General features: G+C 43.6%; 2 protein-coding genes across 2 annotated transcripts; one reads left to right on the top strand and one right to left on the bottom strand.

Annotated features, from left to right (window-relative positions):
- The first annotated feature begins 44 nt into the window (after positions 1-44).
- LOC5521567 (acyl-CoA synthetase short-chain family member 3, mitochondrial) lies at positions 45-17,746 on the top strand. Its single transcript, XM_001641306.3, has 19 exons — positions 45-1,020; positions 1,227-1,371; positions 2,661-2,744; positions 3,165-3,269; positions 3,676-3,807; positions 4,769-4,909; positions 5,807-5,887; positions 6,208-6,303; positions 6,759-6,869; positions 9,340-9,380; positions 9,940-10,043; positions 11,543-11,638; positions 11,869-11,932; positions 12,211-12,292; positions 13,381-13,503; positions 13,836-13,935; positions 16,140-16,252; positions 16,381-16,443; positions 16,764-17,746. The coding sequence occupies exons 1-19, from the start codon at positions 725-727 to the stop codon at positions 16,875-16,877; spliced, it is 2,091 nt and encodes a 696-aa protein (XP_001641356.1). The 5' UTR covers positions 45-724; the 3' UTR covers positions 16,878-17,746.
- Positions 17,654-19,064, bottom strand: LOC116604449. Its single transcript, XM_048729292.1, has 2 exons — positions 18,894-19,064; positions 17,654-18,330 (listed from the first exon to the last, which is right to left on the bottom strand). The coding sequence occupies exons 1-2, from the start codon at positions 18,975-18,977 to the stop codon at positions 17,764-17,766; spliced, it is 651 nt and encodes a 216-aa protein (XP_048585249.1). The 5' UTR covers positions 18,978-19,064; the 3' UTR covers positions 17,654-17,763.
- Between the last annotated feature and the right edge of the window lie 97 nt (positions 19,065-19,161).

The raw sequence follows: 19,161 nt of genomic DNA, 5'->3' as shown, positions 1-19,161 counted from the left end.
GTGAATGGCCACTTTTGACTCAGAACTCGTGCTATCGTTGACCCTGCACATTACCGGCTCGCAAGCTCCTGCTAGTTGGTCGCGCCCAGGGGCCGGTTCCTAGACGGCCAGATAAGAGTTATCTGTAGATAAATGCTTATTCAACGGATAAATCCGGAACAAATCCTATACAACAGTTAACTTTATCCAGCCTTTCAGGAACCGGCATCAGGCAGCTACTCTACATCCGTTCGCCGCTCGTTCGGGTTTTCGGTCGTGCGAGAACCTTTTAGTGACGCTGATTTGGTCCATGATTATGGGCTAAATTACCTCACTGTAGACGTGAAAATATCCGCGCATTTTTTGTTTGCCACCACATTTTTATTTGGTTTATCGTTTTACATTTTATCGATATTTGTATTTTTCCCTAAACCTTTACACCCGCCAAAACACATTTGCTGTGTGACCCGGTTTCCACACACGTTTTTCTACCTTTGCACCTTTGTGAAAGAGAATACAATTTGTGACAGTGTGCAGGTAAAGATTGTTTATCTGGCGTTACTCGCAAATCTTTTGTCCTTGAATGGGATGTCAAGGCTGAATAGCTTAATGTCACCAAAAGGTCACGTACATAGCATGCAAACAAGACGAAGTGGTGCTCTTTGTCACGTATGAGTATAGTGTCTCAAAGATCTTACCCTGTAACAAGCTCCAAATATCCCTTTAGCTACACTACGCTACAACCATGCTTCGAGCTATCTGCACTTATCGATGCTCAGCACTTGCCCGGGTTCTATCGCGCAATTTGCACCCCCATCTCAAAACCTCAACAAAGCCATTCAACTGCTCGAAAGCCAGTTCACAGCTTCTGCACACGTCTGCAGCTAGTCGGAAAGTTGACAAGGCTTATACATACGATGAGGCGTTTAAACAGTCTGTGGAAGATCCGGAAGGTTTCTGGGATGACGTGGCACAAGGCATTGACTGGTACAAGCCGTACACCAAGGTTGTTGATAACGCTACACCACCCTTCACAAAATGGTGGGTTCGAGTTATTTAGATATGCATGATTCGTGCTTTGCGCTGTATCAGTTTACTGCAGTTTGTACAACTAATGATATCCGTCTTCGTTCTCGTTGTAATCATCTCAAGATTAAGATTACGTGTATGTCTTATGAGATTTCACGCACGTTTCACGTTCTTATTTACATGGTTTTGCAAACTTCGATTTGTTGTATTTATTGTAGGTTTCCCGGAGGAGAATTGAACACTTGTTTCAATTGCCTCGATCGGCACATAGAGAATGGAATCGGTGGCAGAATAGCTTTGATCTATGACAGCCCTGTTTCGGGCAAGATCGAGATGTATTCGTATCAAAACTTGCAGCGACTGGTGAGTGTTTTAGATGTAAATAAGGACTTTTGGAAGAGATTAAAGCGAAGCCTATCCACTCTAGTGCTCAAGAGAGGTCAAAGGCAGAAGCTCCAAAGCCTTGGAGAACTGTTTTGAGTATATGCTCTCCTTTCATCATGAACCTTATTTTAGTTTAGTATATGGTCTTAACTCGGCATAATAGTTTAACAGGTTCTCTATTGCCTTTAGTATTTATATATATATAAATGTCAGTGTATCAAGGGAGGGGTGATGTCAACAACCACAGGTAAAGCAATGTGATAGGGGTGAGCCATCTTTGTGAGGGAGAGGGCTGGGGGTGATAGCGGAGATCCCCCCCCCCCCAAAAAAAAAAAAATTGTGAAAGAGAAGAAAGAGGAAAATGTACAGATGGCAATGAAAAAAAAATACATAAGGAGAAAAAAAAATCTGCCAAATTGGACAGCAAAAATGACATCTTGCACTAGCCAATTTTTCCAGCCCCTTCAAATATCAAATGGATTACTACTTAGATATTTGGATTCTTAGATTACATAGGTTAAAGTGCCCTTCCCCCTCACCCTCCCCCTCCCCCAACAATATTTCTAGGCCCCTCCTCTTCTGTTCTGCCGTCTTTTGTTCAGTCAATACATTTGGGGGGGGGGGGGGAATAGGTTCACGGGTCGGTGGATTCGGCCCCGAAATGCTCACGGATTACGGATTTTGATGATTAGTTCAGCTGATTGGCGGATTTTGTAAATACGGCGGATCAAGGATCTGTTGACAATTTGGGCACGGATTTCGGATTTTGACTGCTTTGATAGTTGAATTTCGGATTTTAAATGAGTTTTAATCGAAAAAATATCTGCGGATCCACTGATTTGCCCGAAAATGTAGTGCATCGGTGGATTTACATAATTCGCCCCCCACCCCCATACATACCCCTATTCACCCCCCACCCCCATACATACCCCTCTTCGCCCCCCCACCCCCAACCCCCATACATGGATATTTGGGGGTGGCACATTTGCATTCAGTCCTTCTTTTCTAAGCAGTCTTTAATGATTTCCTTAAAAAAATTATGTGTCTAATTTATTTTCAGGGTTGGGGGAGGGCAAAACATCTTTTCTTTTTGGTGGTGTGACATTTTAGGTTTTCCACGACAGTCAGTTATACCTAAATGACATTTTTATTCTCTGAGAAACTTACCAGAACAAAAAGCTATGCAAGTCAAACCATCAAACTTCACAATTCCTGGACATTTAAACTTCATTGTGTGTAAATAATTGTGTTTTTACATTTGTCAACAGGTTGCTAAATTTGCAGGTGCATTGAATAGCTTGAATGTTGGCAAAGGTGACAGAGTAGTCATTTACATGCCAATGGTGCCACAGGTACGCTACTGTGATGTACAGGCAGATGGTGTCATGGACATGTCAGATGTTAGGGAGGAAGGGAACCCAGTGCTTTATTTGAATAATAATTTAGACCCCCCTAAAAAACACCCTTACCCATGTTACTGACTGACACCCAGAACAGCTGCACAAGAGTCTACAAAATACTTTTTAACAATTTATCTAATACTTTATTAAGTTTCAAGTTCAATGAAACATGAAACTGCATATCACTGTGAATAACAATTGGCCAATTTTCAAGCACCAGGTACCATCCCCCCCAGAAAAAGAAATAGGTGCAATTATATTGTGCTTCCCCTCCCCCCTTGTGGAGCAGATAGACATTCAGTCAAACAGATGGGGAGATAAACAATTAGAGGATAGAGCTAGATATGTAAATTATCCTTTGTATATTTCCAGGCTGTCATTGCTATGTTAGCCTGTGCTAGGATTGGTGCCATTCACTCTGTCGTCTTTGGAGGATTTGCTGCAGCAGAGCTAGCAAGGAGAATAGAACATGCAGAGGTAATTAGCAGGGACTGGACAAAGGGAGGGACTATTTTTTTTTTTTTTTTGCATATCATATTGATCAGGAGGATTGCATGACAAATTTGAGAACTTGTTAGTTTATGGATAAAGTGGTTTGTGTAAATGTTTTTCCCGGCAAGCAGTGCCTCGGAAGAAGTTGGGTTAAGAGATTTTGCAGGAAGGTAAAAATATTGAAAATGTTTATTAAATCTTGTTTGGTTTTACATTGTTTTTCATCACCCTATTGAACACATGCTAATCTAGTATAGAATAGACCCTACTCTCAAGCCCACTTATAAACAAGTCCTCAAACTCAATTTATTGATAGGATGTTTTGATAGTAAATAGGTTATACTTCAGGCAACAGCCTCTGTCTCAATCTGCTGTTTCTTTGTGTTTTCAGCCAAGAGTTATTGTAACTGCTTCATGTGGAATTGAACCAAGCAGGATAGTGACCTACAAACCCTTAGTTGATGAAGCAATCAAAATATCCTCATTCAAGCCCTCCACAGTAGTGCTTTACCAAAGAGACCAGGTAGGTTCAAGGTTCTGTTCTCCATATAGAGTGATAAGCTTGACCAGGAAGGTCATAAGAACCTTGACTAGTAAGATGTAGTGTGATACTTAACCTGGAAGACCAGGTATGGTGAGACTTAATCTGAAAGACGTAGTGTGACCAAGACTTGCTAGGGTTATACTTAACCAGCAAGACCAGGTATTAACAAGGAAAACCAGGTAGTGTGATACTTTACCAAAAAGGCCATGTAGGTTGATACTTAACCAAGAAAACCAGGTAGTATGATGCCTGACCAGGAAGACCAGGTAAAGTGATACTTAACCAGGAAAACCAGGTAGGGTGATACTTGACCAGGAAGACCAGGTAGGGTGATACTTGACCAGGAAACCAGGTAGTGTGATACTTGACCAGGAAGACCAGGTAGGGTGAAACTTGACCAGGAAGACTAGGTGGGGTGAAACTTGACCAAGAAAACCAGGTAGTGTGATACTTGACCAGGAATACCAGGTAGGGTGATACTTGACCAGAAAAACAGGGTAGGGTGATACTTTTCCAGGAAGACCAGGTAGGGTGATACTTGACCAGGAAGATCAGGTAGGGTGATACTTGACCAGAAAACAGGGTAGGGTGATACTTGTCCAGGAAGACCAGGTAGGGTGATACTTGACCAGGAAGACCAGGTAGGGTGATACTTGACCTGTAAGACCAGGTAGGGTGATACTTGACCAGGGAGACCAGGTAGGGTGATACTTGACCAGAAAAACAGGGTAGGGTGATACTTGACCAGGAAGACCAGGTAGGGTGATACTTGACCAGGAAAACCAGGTAGGGTGATACTTAACCAGGAAGTATGATATTTGCATAGTCAGACATAGTGTGATACTTGTAGAAAGACAAAATAGGGTGATACTTAGGGAGACCTGAAAGACCATTCTCTACCAGAAATATAATATCTGTTATTCGCATCTCATGCGCCCAGTGCACTGGTGACATCATTCCTGGGCGGGACATCACGTGGGACCAGGTTATGGAGAGGGCGGAGCCCCATGACTGCGTACCTGTCCTGGCCACGGATCCGCTTTATATACTCTACACTTCAGGGACGACTGGTGATCCCAAGGTAAAAAGCAAAAAAATATAAATATTGGGCAAGTGGAAGTTGGGCGCGTTGGGCCATGGGCCGAGTAAAATTTGGGATTCATTTCACGAGATTTTATAATGTTTTCCGTAATTTCCCAGCCGTCTTCTGCGAGGGCAACCCTGAAAAATTATGATAATATAAGTGTAATGAATCCCTAATTTTACAAGGAACACATGTATTTCATGGTGTTTTTGACATAAAAGGGCAAAATTCAGTGCGTGCGTGCGTTCGATCGCAGACAAGTAATTTTGCCCTCAATTAAGAAAAAATGCCCTCGCTCTAAGCCAATCAGCATTGACTAATTTTGCCCTGTACATTACAAAATCAATAATAAGCCAAATCGCCGCAAAAAAATACACTGAACGGGAGAAATGTTACCTCCCCGTAAGAGATCGAATGGTTGGACCTAATCGCCCCGTCATATACATGCGGAATAAAAGATGTGACAAATACAGCGAATGATGTAACACATACAAGTCCAAAAGTAGGAGATAATTTCGGCGTTATTCCGGGAGGTTTTTTTCACCGATATAGTTTTGTTCTTTTCGTGTGTGTGGTGTTTACAATGAATAATATAAGCTGCATGTATCAAACACAACTGTGTGAAAAAACCTTGGGCGAATTTGCGTCATGTTTGCCCCTACTTTGTGCGTACGCGAGCAGATTTGTTGCTCATGCGCGCGCATACGTAATCAATTTCTAGTTGAATTAGTGACATCATAATCCAAATCCCATTCGACCAAAGCACAAGTCTACTGTCAGCGTCCCATTTCTTTACTGCATCACACGGATCTCACAAAAACTCATCAAAACGCATTGACTAGCGCGGATTTTTCCTGCTTCTGTAACCCATTTTCTTTTGCCTCTTTCTTGTAGGGTATCGTTCGTCGTAATGGCGGTCATGCAGTTGCTCTCAACTGGTCGATGAAAAACATTTATGGGGTTAACCCAGGCGAGGTACTCCGCGGTTTGTCATTGTCATGTATTCTAGATGATTCTGCTTTCCATTCTATCTAAATACAAAGGAGGCAATATTTTCAAAAACGAGTTTTTGATCCCTGCTTTTTATCGCAGTCGTTGAGACAGCCTTCCAAGTGGAAAATTAGTTCCTAGGCGCTTCCCTGTCGTTTTATGTTTCCTGCTTTTTCGTCTTTTTTTGTATTGATAGGGTTGCGCGTCTTTTTATGTATTCATTTCCTTTTTCCGTCTTATAAAAAGGACACATTTTTATGGAATAATGGTCTCCTTATTTTTTTTACTCGTATTTACCTTGGTAGGTTTGGTGGGCAGCATCTGATCTCGGTTGGGTTGTCGGTCACTCGTACATCGTGTACGCCCCTCTTTTTAACGGCTGCACCACGGTGCTCTTTGAGGTAAGTGCAAACGAACCATACAGGAACTGAGTTGAAAATGTAAAGTCGAGAGTCGAAATTGAAAGGGTATGTACCGGGGTAACCCGCAGATACGGGACTGATTTCCTATACCATCTATAAGATTGCCTTGCATATAAGAGATTTTGTATCAGGTTTCTACTTCCCACGGATCAGCTCTATGCAAAAACGGAATTTTGGCCTCTTAATGGAATCGGGGAATGGGGCCTCTGAAAACTGCATCTCCATCAAGGAGGGGGGGGGGGGGTCAACGGGTCAATGGCATTTGCGATAAAACTTTTTAAACCGTCCGCCATTGAGATTATTGAAGCCTGATATTTTATCGACAATTATTGACTCGATGTATCTCAATCCCCCTAAGTTAGCCATTTAAAATGGGTGCTTTTTGTGTGAATCGATTTTGAGCGGAAGAGTGAACTGAAGGCCTTGTTGTCTAGGGTAAACCTGTGGGGACTCCTGATGCGGGCGCTTTTTTCCGTGTGATCGAACAACACAAGGTTATTAGCATGTTCACCGCACCGACAGCCATCAGAATCATCCGAACAGAGGTATGACATCAAAACAGCCATCAGGGTAATCCGAACAGAGGTATGACATAAAAACAGCCATCAGGATCATCCGTACAGAGGTATGACATCAAAACAGCCATCAGGGTCATCCGTACAGAGGTATGACATCAAAACAGCCATCAGGATCATCCGTACATAGGTATGACATAAAAACAGCCATCAGGATCATCCGAACAGACGTATGACATCAAAACAGCCATCAGGGTAATCCGAACAGAGGTATGACATCAAAACAGCCATCAGGGTAATCCGAACAGAGGTAGGACATCAAAACAGCCATCAGGATAATCCAAACAGGTATGACATAAAAACAGCCATCAGGATCATCCGTACAGAGGTATGACATCAAAACAGCCATCAGGGTCATCCGTACAGAGGTATGACATCAAAACAGCCATCAGGATCATCCGTACATAGGTATGACATAAAAACAGCCATCAGGATCATCCGAACAGACGTATGACATCAAAACAGCCATCAGGGTAATCCGAACAGACGTATGACATCAAAACAGCCATCAGGATCATCCGTACATAGGTATGACATCAAAACAGCCATCAGGATCATCCGAACAGACGTATGACATCAAAACAGCCATCAGGGTAATCCGAACAGAGGTAGGACATCAAAACAGCCATCAGGATAATCCAAACAGAGGTATGACATCAAAACAGCCATCAGGATCATCCGTACAGAGGTATGACATAAAAACAGCCATCAGGATCATCCGAAGAGAGGTATGACATAAAAACAGCCATCAGGATCATCCGAACAGACGTATGACATCAAAACAGCCATCAGGATCATCCGAACAGAGGTATGACATAAAAACAGCCATCAGGATCATCCGAACAGACGTATGACATCAAAACAGCCATCAGGATCATCCGTACATAGGTATGACATCAAAACAGGCATCAGGATCATCCGAACAGACGTATGACATCAAAACAGCCATCAGGGTAATCCGAACAGAGGTAGGACATCAAAACAGCCATCAGGATAATCCAAACAGAGGTATGACATCAAAACAGCCATCAGGATCATCCGTACAGAGGTATGACATAAAAACAGCCATCAGGATCATCCGAACAGAGGTATGACATAAAAACAGCCATCAGGATCATCCGAACAGACGTATGACATCAAAACAGCCATCAGGATCATCCGAAAAAAGGTATGACATAAAAACAGCCATTAAGATCATCCGAACAGAGGTATGACATCAAAACAGCCATCAAGATCATCCGATCAGAGGTATGACATCAAAACAGCCATCAGGATCATCCGAACAGACGTATGACATCAAAACAGCCATCAGGATCATCCGATCAGAGGTATGACATCAAAACAGCCATCAGGGTAATCCGAACAGAGGTAGGACATCAAAACAGCCATCAGGATAATACAAACAGAGGTATGACATCAAAACAGCCATCAGGATCATCCGTACATAGGTATGACATAAAAACAGCCATCAGGATCATCCGAACAGACGTATGACATCAAAACAGCCATCAGGGTAATCCGAACAGAGGTAGGACATCAAAACAGCCATCAGGATAATCCAAACAGAGGTATGACATCAAAACAGCCATCAGGATCATCCGTACAGAGGTATGACATCAAAACAGCCATCAGGATCATCCGAACAGAGGTATGACATAAAAACAGCCATCAGGATCATCCGAACAGACGTATGACATCAAAACAGCCATCAGGGTAATCCGAACAGAGGTAGGACATCAAAACAGCCATCAGGATAATCCAAACAGAGGTATGACATCAAAACAGCCATCAGGATCATCCGTACAGAGGTATGACATAAAAACAGCCATCAGGATCATCCGAACAGAGGTATGACATAAAAACAGCCATCAGGATCATCCGAACAGACGTATGACATAAAAACAGCCATCAGGATCATCCGAACAGAGGTATGACATAAAAACAGCCATCAGGATCATCCGAACAGACGTATGACATCAAAACAGCCATCAGGATCATCCGATCAGAGGTATGACATCAAAACAGCCATCAGGGTAATCCGAACAGAGGTAGGACATCAAAACAGCCATCAGGATCATCCAAACAGAGGTATGACATCAAAACAGCCATCAGGATCATCCGTACATAGGTATGACATAAAAACAGCCATCAGGATCATCCCAACAGACGTATGACATCAAAACAGCCATCAGGATCATCCGAACAGAGGTATGACATCAAAACAGCCATTAAGATCATCCGAACAGAGGTATGACATCAAAACAGCCATCAAGATCATCCGAACAGAGGTATGACATCAAAACAGCCATCAGGATCATCCAAACAGAGGTATGACATCAAAACAACAAAGTGTAACATAGTACATTAACATTGATTTATTGTAAAAAAATAGAAAACAAAAAGGCTTAAATGATATTTCTAATTAGGTCTCATTTTTCAGGACCCTAAGGCCGAGCTCATCCGTCAATACGACCTGTCTCAGTAAGTACAATACGACCTATCTCAGTAAGTACAATACGTCCTATCTCAGTAAGTACAATACGACCTGTCTCAGAAGTACAATACGACCTATCTCAGTAAGTACAATACGACCTTTCTCAGTAAGTACAATGAACAGCGTCTTGACGGCTTGCTACAGATCTCGTGTCACGCATTCGACTGTTTTAGTGTTTTTCTTGTTGCCAACGTATTCCCATGTCACACATTCGTCTGTTTTAGTGTTTTTCTTGTTGCCAACGTATCCCCATGTCACGCATTCGTCTGTTTTAGTGTTTTTTTTTGTTGCCAACGTATTCCCATGTCACGCATTCGTCTGTTTTAGTGTTTTTCTTGTTGCCAACGTATTCCCATGTCACGCATTCGTCTGTTTTAGTGTTTTTCTTGTTGCCAAAGTATTCCCATGTCACACATTAGTCTGTTTGAGTTTTTCTCTTGTTGCCAACGTATTCCCATGTCACACATCCCGATGTCACACATTCTCACGTTCTAGTGTCCCTCTTGTTGCTGATGTATTCCATTGTCACGCATTCCCATGTTTCAGTTTCCGTGACATGTTTCTGGCGGGTGAGCATCTCGACAAGGACACAATGCAGTGGGCTCGGCGCGCAATCAGCGCCCCGGTATACGATAATTGGTGGCAGACAGGTGAGCCATGCCCCAATATAAAGTAACCCAGGGAATGAATGCCCGGGTATACGATAATTGGTGGCAGACAGGTGAGAAATTCCCCAATATTAAGCAACCTAGGGAATGAATGCCCGGGTATACGATAATTGGTGGCAGACAGGTAAGCAATCACCAACTACTCAGCAACCTAGGGGATGAATGCCCCGGTATACGATATTATATCCCAGTGATGAATTTTCACGCGCGCTCATTGGTCAATACTGGTCACGTGTACATTTTCACAGGACAAATATCAGTCGATAACGACCAGGCAAAGTGATATCTGTCCTGTGAACAATTTTGTGCAGTCAAAACTCGCTTTTCGTCTGCTCAATAACTCCCCAAACAAACACCATGGTTTTCAAAACGCTATAAAGGCACAGAAAGAATGTTTCATTTCTTTCATAGAACTATCATCAATGTATTTTTTTAGAATTTATCCTGAAACGGGAAAGAAAAAGCAATGACAAAGAACTTCACAACAGCGCGCGCTCGTGGCGTCATTCCCGTGCACGTCAGCGCGCGCGCAGAAAACATTTCAAAATTGAAAACTTTTGCTTCAATTTCTATTCCAGCTCTCAGCAGAACAATAAGAAAACAGTCTAGGCGTAAACCCATCAGTTAAAATACAAGTTTTGAGCTTGTAGTTTTTACTCTAATAAAAAAAATTGTTGCATGGATTGTTACCTTTCGCGAATGGCAAAAATTCTAGTGCACGTCAGCGCGCGTAGAATACACTTTTCGCATTTCCAGTGTAGTCACTGGGATATAAAATAAATAAACCCCTTCTTTAGCTCACTGAGATATCGGCGGATAATGTCCAAGGATGAGAACAGCCGCCAGAAGGGGTTTATTTACTAAATAGACCGTTTTCACGATGGTGCGCGCGCATCCAAAATGCCACAGACTGGCGGGCCATAGCTGATCTAAAATGCGGACGAAGGGGTATTTGACTCCAAATCTCCGCGAAAAAAGCACTCTGGCAGCATTTTCTATAGCTTCATCTGTAAACCCCACTTCGTCCGCCTTTAACATCGTTAAAATAACATCGTATGTTGGTGGCAGACAGGTGACCCATCTCCCAGTGTTCAGCAACCCAGGTAATGAATGCCCGGGTATACGATAATTGGTGGCAGACAGGTGAGCCATCCCCCAATATTAAGCAGCCCAGGTAATGAATGCCCGGGTATACGAAAATTGGTGTCAGACAGGTGAGCCATCCCCCAATATTAAGCAACCCAGGTAATGAATGCCCGGGTATACGATAATTGGTGGCAGACAGGTAAGCCATCACCAGATACTCAGCAGATCCTAGGGAATGAATGCCCCGGTATACGATAATTGGTGGCAGACAGGTGAGAAATTCCACAAATACACAGCCAGTGGATGTGAGCGCTGGTTTGCGATACAAATATAAAGTAGTGATACTCCAATCTACCATAACTGGTAGCTTACTGACGGACTTGGGGTGTTTGCAGAATCCGGCTGGGCCATTACCGCGCACACCGTGGGCCTGGGCCGACCGATGGACGAAAAACTTGAGACAACAGGCAAAGCGGTACCCGGATATAACGGTAATGTCTAGAGCAAGCGTGTGCCCCACGAAAAGTTTTATTGATGGTCGCATGGAGCCTTGTAGTCGAATCTGCAAGCAAGGACTACAAAGCTAGCTATCCTCCTTGCCATCCTCTCTTCTTTGATACTAAATTTTAGGTACTATTTAGCGCCCTAACGGCCTAATGCCACGGTTTTGGGTTATCACACGTGCAGCTGTCAGGCTGACTTATCATTCGTTTGACTTTAGTGAAAATCCTCCGAGAGGACATGACTGAAGCTGACAGGGGAGAGCTGGGTCAGATCTGCGTCAAGTGAGTTCTAATGGGCTTCCTTTCAAATCTTATTATCCAACTCAACAAAACACACAAATTAATCATTCAATCATTAAACCACGTGGTCAGTCACGTGATGATGATGACTCCCATGATTAATCACGTTATAATACTGACTCTTATAATAGGTCACGTGATGATATTGCTTCGCATAATTGGTCACGTGGTAATAGCTCTGGATTCTTCGGTTACATGATGATAATTTTTCATACAATCATCAATCACGTGTTGAATCGGGTTGTTTTTTCTTTTGCAAGGCTTCCAATGCCGCCCGGTACCATGGGAACCCTGTGGCGTGCTGACGAGAGGTTCAAGAAAACGTACTTCGAGAAATACCCGGTGAGCAGATACTGTAGCGCTCGTCTGTCTATCAAAAGCTCATTCTCGCAAAGACCCGTTCTCTCAAAGTCTCATTTTTACGCGAAAGCTCTATTGTTGAAGAAACTCGAGTGTCATTGCACCATCAATGTTTTGCCAAATTTTGTACTGTGATTCCGTAATCGGCCCTGAATTATCTGAATCAAACAAAACGTCGCCGAGTGAAAGGCATAAGAAGCGCACTAGGCTGACATCTGATAATATCTAGTATTATTTTTTTCGGGGTCCGGTATCCATCAAATCGCGCGCTCTGATTGGCTCTCGTGAGGTCCGGTATCCTACGATCCGGACCCCGCAATACCGGACCGCTCACCTCCAAAGCTCGAAATAGTGAGTTGATTTGTAAAATGACCATCAAAAACTGGATTTTTATTCCCGATGTTATAGATCTTCACACTAAAACGGCATTTTATTTGTCATTTTATGTAGAATCTTTGACATTACGGAAAATCGGCTTCAAACTCCCTGTGTTTTGACAATTTCCCGCCATAATGATTTTGCAGCGCGCGCGACAATTTCAAGTTTGCTGAAAGTTTATTTGGGATAAAAAAGGCAGCAAATAGTCTCTTCATACGAAGGAAAACGACAAATCACTCTAGGAATCACTCCAGATTAACGTATCCACATTCAAGAGAAGTTCTTTAGTGAATATATCTTATCGTCTGTGAAGAATTACAGATAGAAAGAAGACATTTCTACGATCAATTCGAGTTGAGAACGACGTATCAATTTTGACTTAAAATTGTTGCTCAAAACCCAGAGAATGTCTTCTTTGGAGGTTCTGTATTTCTGAAGGATTTACTATAAAGCGTTGTGTGGAAATACAAAATGGAGTTTATTGAATGATCATGAGCGAACAAAATCTTTACGAACATCGACGGAAGTCAGAAGCGAAAACTCGGCCTTGAAAATACTGACCTCGGACTCTGGCCTCGGTCAGTATTTTCAAGACCTTTGTCACGGTATTTCACGATACCGACCTCCCAGCTGGTAAATAACATATATATATCACAATTACTAGTGAGTGTCCTAATAGCTGTCGACCACAGGGTTATTATGACAGCAGCGATGCCGGTGTCATGGACGAGGATGGATATGTGTCAATCATGGCGCGCACGGATGACGTAATCAACGTGGCCGGTCACCGAATCTCCACCAAATCGCTAGAGGAGGTTTGTACGACATGGGAACCCTGTTGCCTATTAGTCGTGTAGAATCGATAAAAGAGCCCTTATCACATTATTGCTTTATTCCATATTTACTGGGATTCCTGTGGTAGCCCAGTTATATTCCATATTGGAAAAATAACATTGCGAAGAAATCGCGAACTACCCATGTTAAAATTTTTTTTTAAATACTTCATTTACCCAATTCAATCAAATATGTCGAAATAGCTTCCCTGATTCAGATGATAAAAACGGGTGTTTCTTATGCTCGGTGTTTTGACAAAATGGCGGCCGACAAAGACCCTTTAAACAGACAGATAACCGCTCGTTCCTCCTAGGGTATGATGAAGCCAAGCTTTGTGGTAGACGCCGCATGTATCGGTCTCAAGGATGGCATCAAGGGACATGTGCCGCTAGGATTTGTCATCGTCGATAAAAGTATTTTATATAAAGAAAACGTACTGACAAATACCCGGTTTTGGCATTTAGCCAACTTGAATATGAATCTCTCTCGTAAGCGGACCGCTCCACATACGAACACCTTGCAGACAGCTCCACATACTAACACCTTCCAGACAGCTCCACATACGAACACCTTGCAGACAGCCCCACATACGCACGCCTTGCAGACAGCTCCACATACGAACACCTTGCAGACAGCTCCACATACGAACACCTTGCAGACAACTCCACATACGAACACCTTGCAGACAGCTCCACATACGAACACCTTGCAGACAGCTGCACATACGAACACCTTGCAGACAGCTCCACATACGAACACCTTGCAGACAGCTCCACATACGCACGCCTTGCAGACAGCTCCACATACGAACACCTTCCAGACAACTCCACATACGAACATCTTGCAGACAACTCCACATACGAACACCTTGAAGACAGCTCCACATACGAACACCTTGCAGACAGCTCCACATACGAACACCTTGCAGACAGCTCCACATACGAACACCTTGCAGACAGCTCCACATACGAACACCTTGCAGACAGCTCCACATACGAACATCTTGCAGACAGCTGCACATACGAACACCTTGCAGACAGCTCCACATACGAACACCTTGCAGACAGCCCCACATACGCACACCTTGCAGACAACTCCACATACGAACACCTTGCAGACAGCTGCACATACGAACACCTTGCAGACAGCTCCACATACGAACACCTTCCAGACAACTCCACATACGAACATCTTGCAGATAACTCCACATACGAACACCTTGAAGACAGCTCCACATACAAACACCTTGCAGACAGCTCCACATACGAACACCTTGCAGACAGCTCCACATACGAACACCTTGAAGACAGCTCCACATACGAACACCTTGCACACAACTCCACATACGAACACCTTGCAGACAGCTCCACATACGAACACCTTCCAGACAGCTCCACATACGAACACCTTGCAGACAGCTCCACAAATAAAAACCTTGCAGACAGCTCCACATACGAACACCTTGCAGACAGCTCCACATACGAACACCTTGCAGACAGCTCCACATACGAACACCTTGCAGACAGCTCCACATACGAACACCTTGCAGACAGCTCCACATACGAACATCTTGCAGACAGCTCCACATACGAACACCTTGCAGACAGCTCCACATACAAACACCTTGCAGACAGCTCCACATACGAACACCTTGCAGACAGCTCCACATACAAACACCTTGCAGACAGCTCCACATACGAACACCTTCCAGACAACTCCACATACAAACACCTTGCAGACAGCTCCACATACGCACGCCTTGCAGACAGCTCCACATACGAACACCTTGCAGACAGCTCCACATACGAACACCTTGCAGACAGCTCCACATACGAACACCTTGCCGACAGCTCCACATACGAACACCTTGCAGACAGCTCCACATACGAACACCTTCCAGACAACTCCACATACGAACACCTTGCAGACAGCTCCACATACGAACACCTTGCCGACAGCTCCACATACGAACACCTTCCAGACAGCTCTACATACGCACACCTTGCAGACAGCTCTACATACGCACACCTTGCAGACAACTCCACATACGAACACCTTGCAGACAGCTCCACATACGAACACCTTGCAGACAGCTCCACATACGAACACCTTGCAGACAGCTCCACATACGAACACCTTGCCGACAGCTCCACATACGAACACCTTGCAGACAGCTCCACATACGAACACCTTGCCGACAGCTCCACATACGAACACCTTGCAGACAGCTCCACATACGAACACCTTGCAGACAGCTCTACATACGCACACCTTGCAGACAGCTCTACATACGCACACCTTGCAGACAGCTCCACATACGAACACCTTGCAGACAGCTTCACATATGAACACCTTCCAGACAACTCCACATACGAACATCTTTTCAAATTTCCTTCTCGCTCTCTTCATTCTTCACGCGGCCATACTCTTCGCTTATTTTTAACTTCCGCCGCTCGGTCTCTATTTCCGCTCAAACCTCACAGAAACGCTTGCTACGCGGACTCCTCGTAAGCGGACAACTCCAAATACGAAAGCCTTTTCAAACCCACTTGGACCTCAATCTTACGCACCCACAAGTACTACTGTGATATCTAAGCATGTGCTTTTCTTGCGTCAGCTGTTTCGATGAAAAAAGAAGACATGATTAAGGAGGTGAAGAAGAGCGTGCGAGAATTCGTTGGCCCCGTGGCCGCCTTCAAAACGGCGGTCATTGTCCCTGCATTACCTAAGGTATTTTAATAGGTAAATTGATGGCAAATCATTGATATGCTGTCTGCGCTAGCAGGAACTAGGATAGATTAATGAACAATCAGCTATGAGACATGAATTAAACTTTCATCTTGCGTGTTTTCACATAGACGCGTTCAGGGAAGACCGTCCGTGGAATCTTGGCGAAAATAGTCCACGGAGAGCCGTACAAGGTGAGGATGTAGGGTCCTAAATACCGAAAGTCCCGAATAACCCTCTTAAATTCCCGAATACCCCCGAAAAGTCCCGAATACTCCCGAAATGTCCCGAGTAACCATCGTAAAGTCTCGAGTATCCCCGAAAAGTAACGAGTAGCTCCCGAATAGTCCCGAAAAACTCCCGAATAGTCCCGCGTACCCACAAAGTCCTGAGTATTTCCCCAAAAATTACGAGTAATTCCCGAAAAATCCTGTGAAGCTCCTGAAAAGTCCCGTGTAACTCACGAAGATTTGACAAACTAAAAGGTCTTCAATATTGTATGTTGTGGCCTCAGGTGACTCCGACAATGGACAACCCGCAATGTTTGGATCAGATCAAGGATGTGTTGATCAGTGAAGGATACCTCAAAGAGAATGGCGAGCAGGGGGAGGCAAAGGCAGCGGCATAACTAGACTCACGCATGCGTGGCGAAGATTTCAAGTGGTGACATGAGGCAAGGGTTTGCTGCGTACATCAAAATACACTCAAACACACTGATAGAATCTGGTTTTTCAATCCTACCTCAAGTTTAAGATAAAAAAAATGAAAAAGTATGTTGAACGCCTATGTAAAACAAAGTATTTGCGCCGACATTTCGAGGGTTAGCCCTTCGTCGGTGCAAAAAAAAATAAGAGTGAATAGGTTGTTTCCGTGTAAATAAGTCTCTTATGATGCTCTAAGGTGTTGCTTTGAGTTTTGTTTTAGCGTTTCTGTAGGGTCTCAGCGGAAATAGATAGCGGAGCGAAGAGTATGTCCACGCGGAGAACGGGTACGCTCTCTATTTCCGTAGAAACAGAATCGCTGGCTACGCAGGCTAAGTTTTGCCAAAATCACAGAAAGGGTAGTCATAACGACCTATTCTGGTTCTCGTCTGACGTGAACTTGATCGTGCCACATGTTTCTCAGTTTGCTTACAGTGTGGGAGGGGGGTTGTTCTTGCCTGGCTAGCTGGCTCATATTTGGGCTATTTCGATTTACTTTTTATAATTCCAGATATTTCAAGTTCTGTGGTTGTGCAGGACCAGAAAAATCTCAAAAATAAGCGCCCATTAGTGGCGAGTCCAGGGCAGCTTGAAAATCTGAATCAGCCCAAATGTGACCCCGTTAGTAGTTTGAGAGGACCTTGTGCCAAGGCCAGTCTCAGGTGCATTTATAAGATAGAAAATGTAAGACGCCAAGCGTCGATATTCTTACATATAGCCAACATTTTATTACAATTGCTGTACGCGAATGTCATATTTTTCATATATTGAAATAAATTTGAAACTCGCCCGTGAATCCACCGTTTTGAATGCTCATTTTGTTACTGGGTCAGTAACATCACGTGAGCCCGCGTTTTTATAATACCCGTGGTCATGACTGACCTTTGTTGCTATAGTAACATTAAGCTCCGCCCTTTCCACTGGAGAACCTTTTCCAGCACATCTTAGCTTAGACACAGATTGTTTGCTCTCCTTGTTTTCATATTCCTCAGAGTCTCCATCTATTGAGTCTGAACTGGCTTGTACGGCTGTAGATTTGTTATTACAATCATTTTTAGTGGAATCTTCGTCTTTTAATGTCTTTGATGCATCACATGTGTTTTTGTCAAAATTCTCGACTGTTGTTTCTTTTTTATCTCTTTGCGATGAGCTTGCGCTATTTGTCGTAACCTCTATGGTAAGAGTAGCGCAAATACCCGTTTCATTAACGCCACTGTCTTCTTCTCGGCTTACGCCAGGGAGATAAAAGTCGTCTAACTCTTTTCCGTCAACGTCGTAAATTGACATCCACTCCTCTATACTTATCAAGGTTTGGTCTTCCTGTGAAACCACTGACTCGGGTTCCTCTACCTTTTTCTCCTCGAGACACCATGGACACCACTATATATGGAGGTATGAATTAGCAAACGAACCATCAATATTATTGCTACGGAGATTTCGACTAACAATGGCGGTCAAGAAGGGCCATGGGAGCTCGAGGCCCTCTAACCCCCCGCCCTCCCAACCCCACTTGACAGGAGATAAACTAGGAAAAGTGCTCAATCTTATGACACTCGATGTATTTCGACAATCAAAATTAGCAGGGCTTGCCTTCCGTGTTACAAACATTAACAGGTTTACACTTAAAGGAGTGAAGATTAATGATTAGAAGACGTTATTTTGTTGTTGTATCGGGATCTGCCCATGAGAAGAAAACACCAGACATCATATTGGAGATTTTAACAAAACAAAAAAAAACGGTTAAACTACACTAAACATGTCTATGTCCCGGTGAACGGGAAAAAAAATATGCTAAAAGCCGGATAGAATCCCGTCATAAATATTTGAACAGGGCGCATATAAAAACAATTGTTGGTATCGATAGGATTTTGGCCAGGATGTCTTTAGATCATTAGATGAGTGCAATACGCACTATAAATAAAAAAAGCACAAAAATAATTCACCTTTTCTAGCTCCCTCAGCTCCTCATTTGTCATCCGCTCTGTCCCGGTCAAATCACAAACAGCTTCGTCGACAGCTTTAGCCATTTTCCAAGCAGACTTATATTATAACCCTACTTCTTCCATGTGTGCTAAGTTGTCTGATTGCGTTGATCCACTAGTATTTACAGTTTCCATAGTGATGCTATGATATCACAATGGTAGTCGTTGGCGCGCGCGTTTTTCGGAGCGTATTACGTGTCCTACATGGCGCGCGAGATTTGTGCTTCGT

Source organism: Nematostella vectensis, chromosome 6 (genome assembly GCF_932526225.1).
Source record: "Nematostella vectensis chromosome 6, jaNemVect1.1, whole genome shotgun sequence".
Classification (NCBI taxonomy): Eukaryota; Metazoa; Cnidaria; class Anthozoa; order Actiniaria; family Edwardsiidae; genus Nematostella; species Nematostella vectensis.
Note: the sequence above shows the minus strand (reverse complement) of the source record. Positions and strands in the feature narration are given on the sequence as shown.

Bases quoted from the DNA above. Each gene is read 5' to 3' on its own strand.
- LOC5521567 (XM_001641306.3), top strand. From the start codon at position 725: ATGCTTCGAGCTATCTGCACTTATCGATGCTCAGCACTTGCCCGGGTT. The intron at 13,504-13,835 runs GTTTGTACGACA...CGTTCCTCCTAG, and splicing joins CCACCAAATCGCTAGAGGAG to GGTATGATGAAGCCAAGCTT. The intron at 16,444-16,763 runs GTGAGGATGTAG...TTGTGGCCTCAG, and splicing joins TCCACGGAGAGCCGTACAAG to GTGACTCCGACAATGGACAA.
- LOC116604449 (XM_048729292.1), bottom strand. From the start codon at position 18,977: ATGGCTAAAGCTGTCGACGAAGCTGTTTGTGATTTGACCGGGACAGAG. The intron at 18,331-18,893 runs GTGAATTATTTT...CTCCATATATAG, and splicing joins AGCTGAGGGAGCTAGAAAAG to TGGTGTCCATGGTGTCTCGA.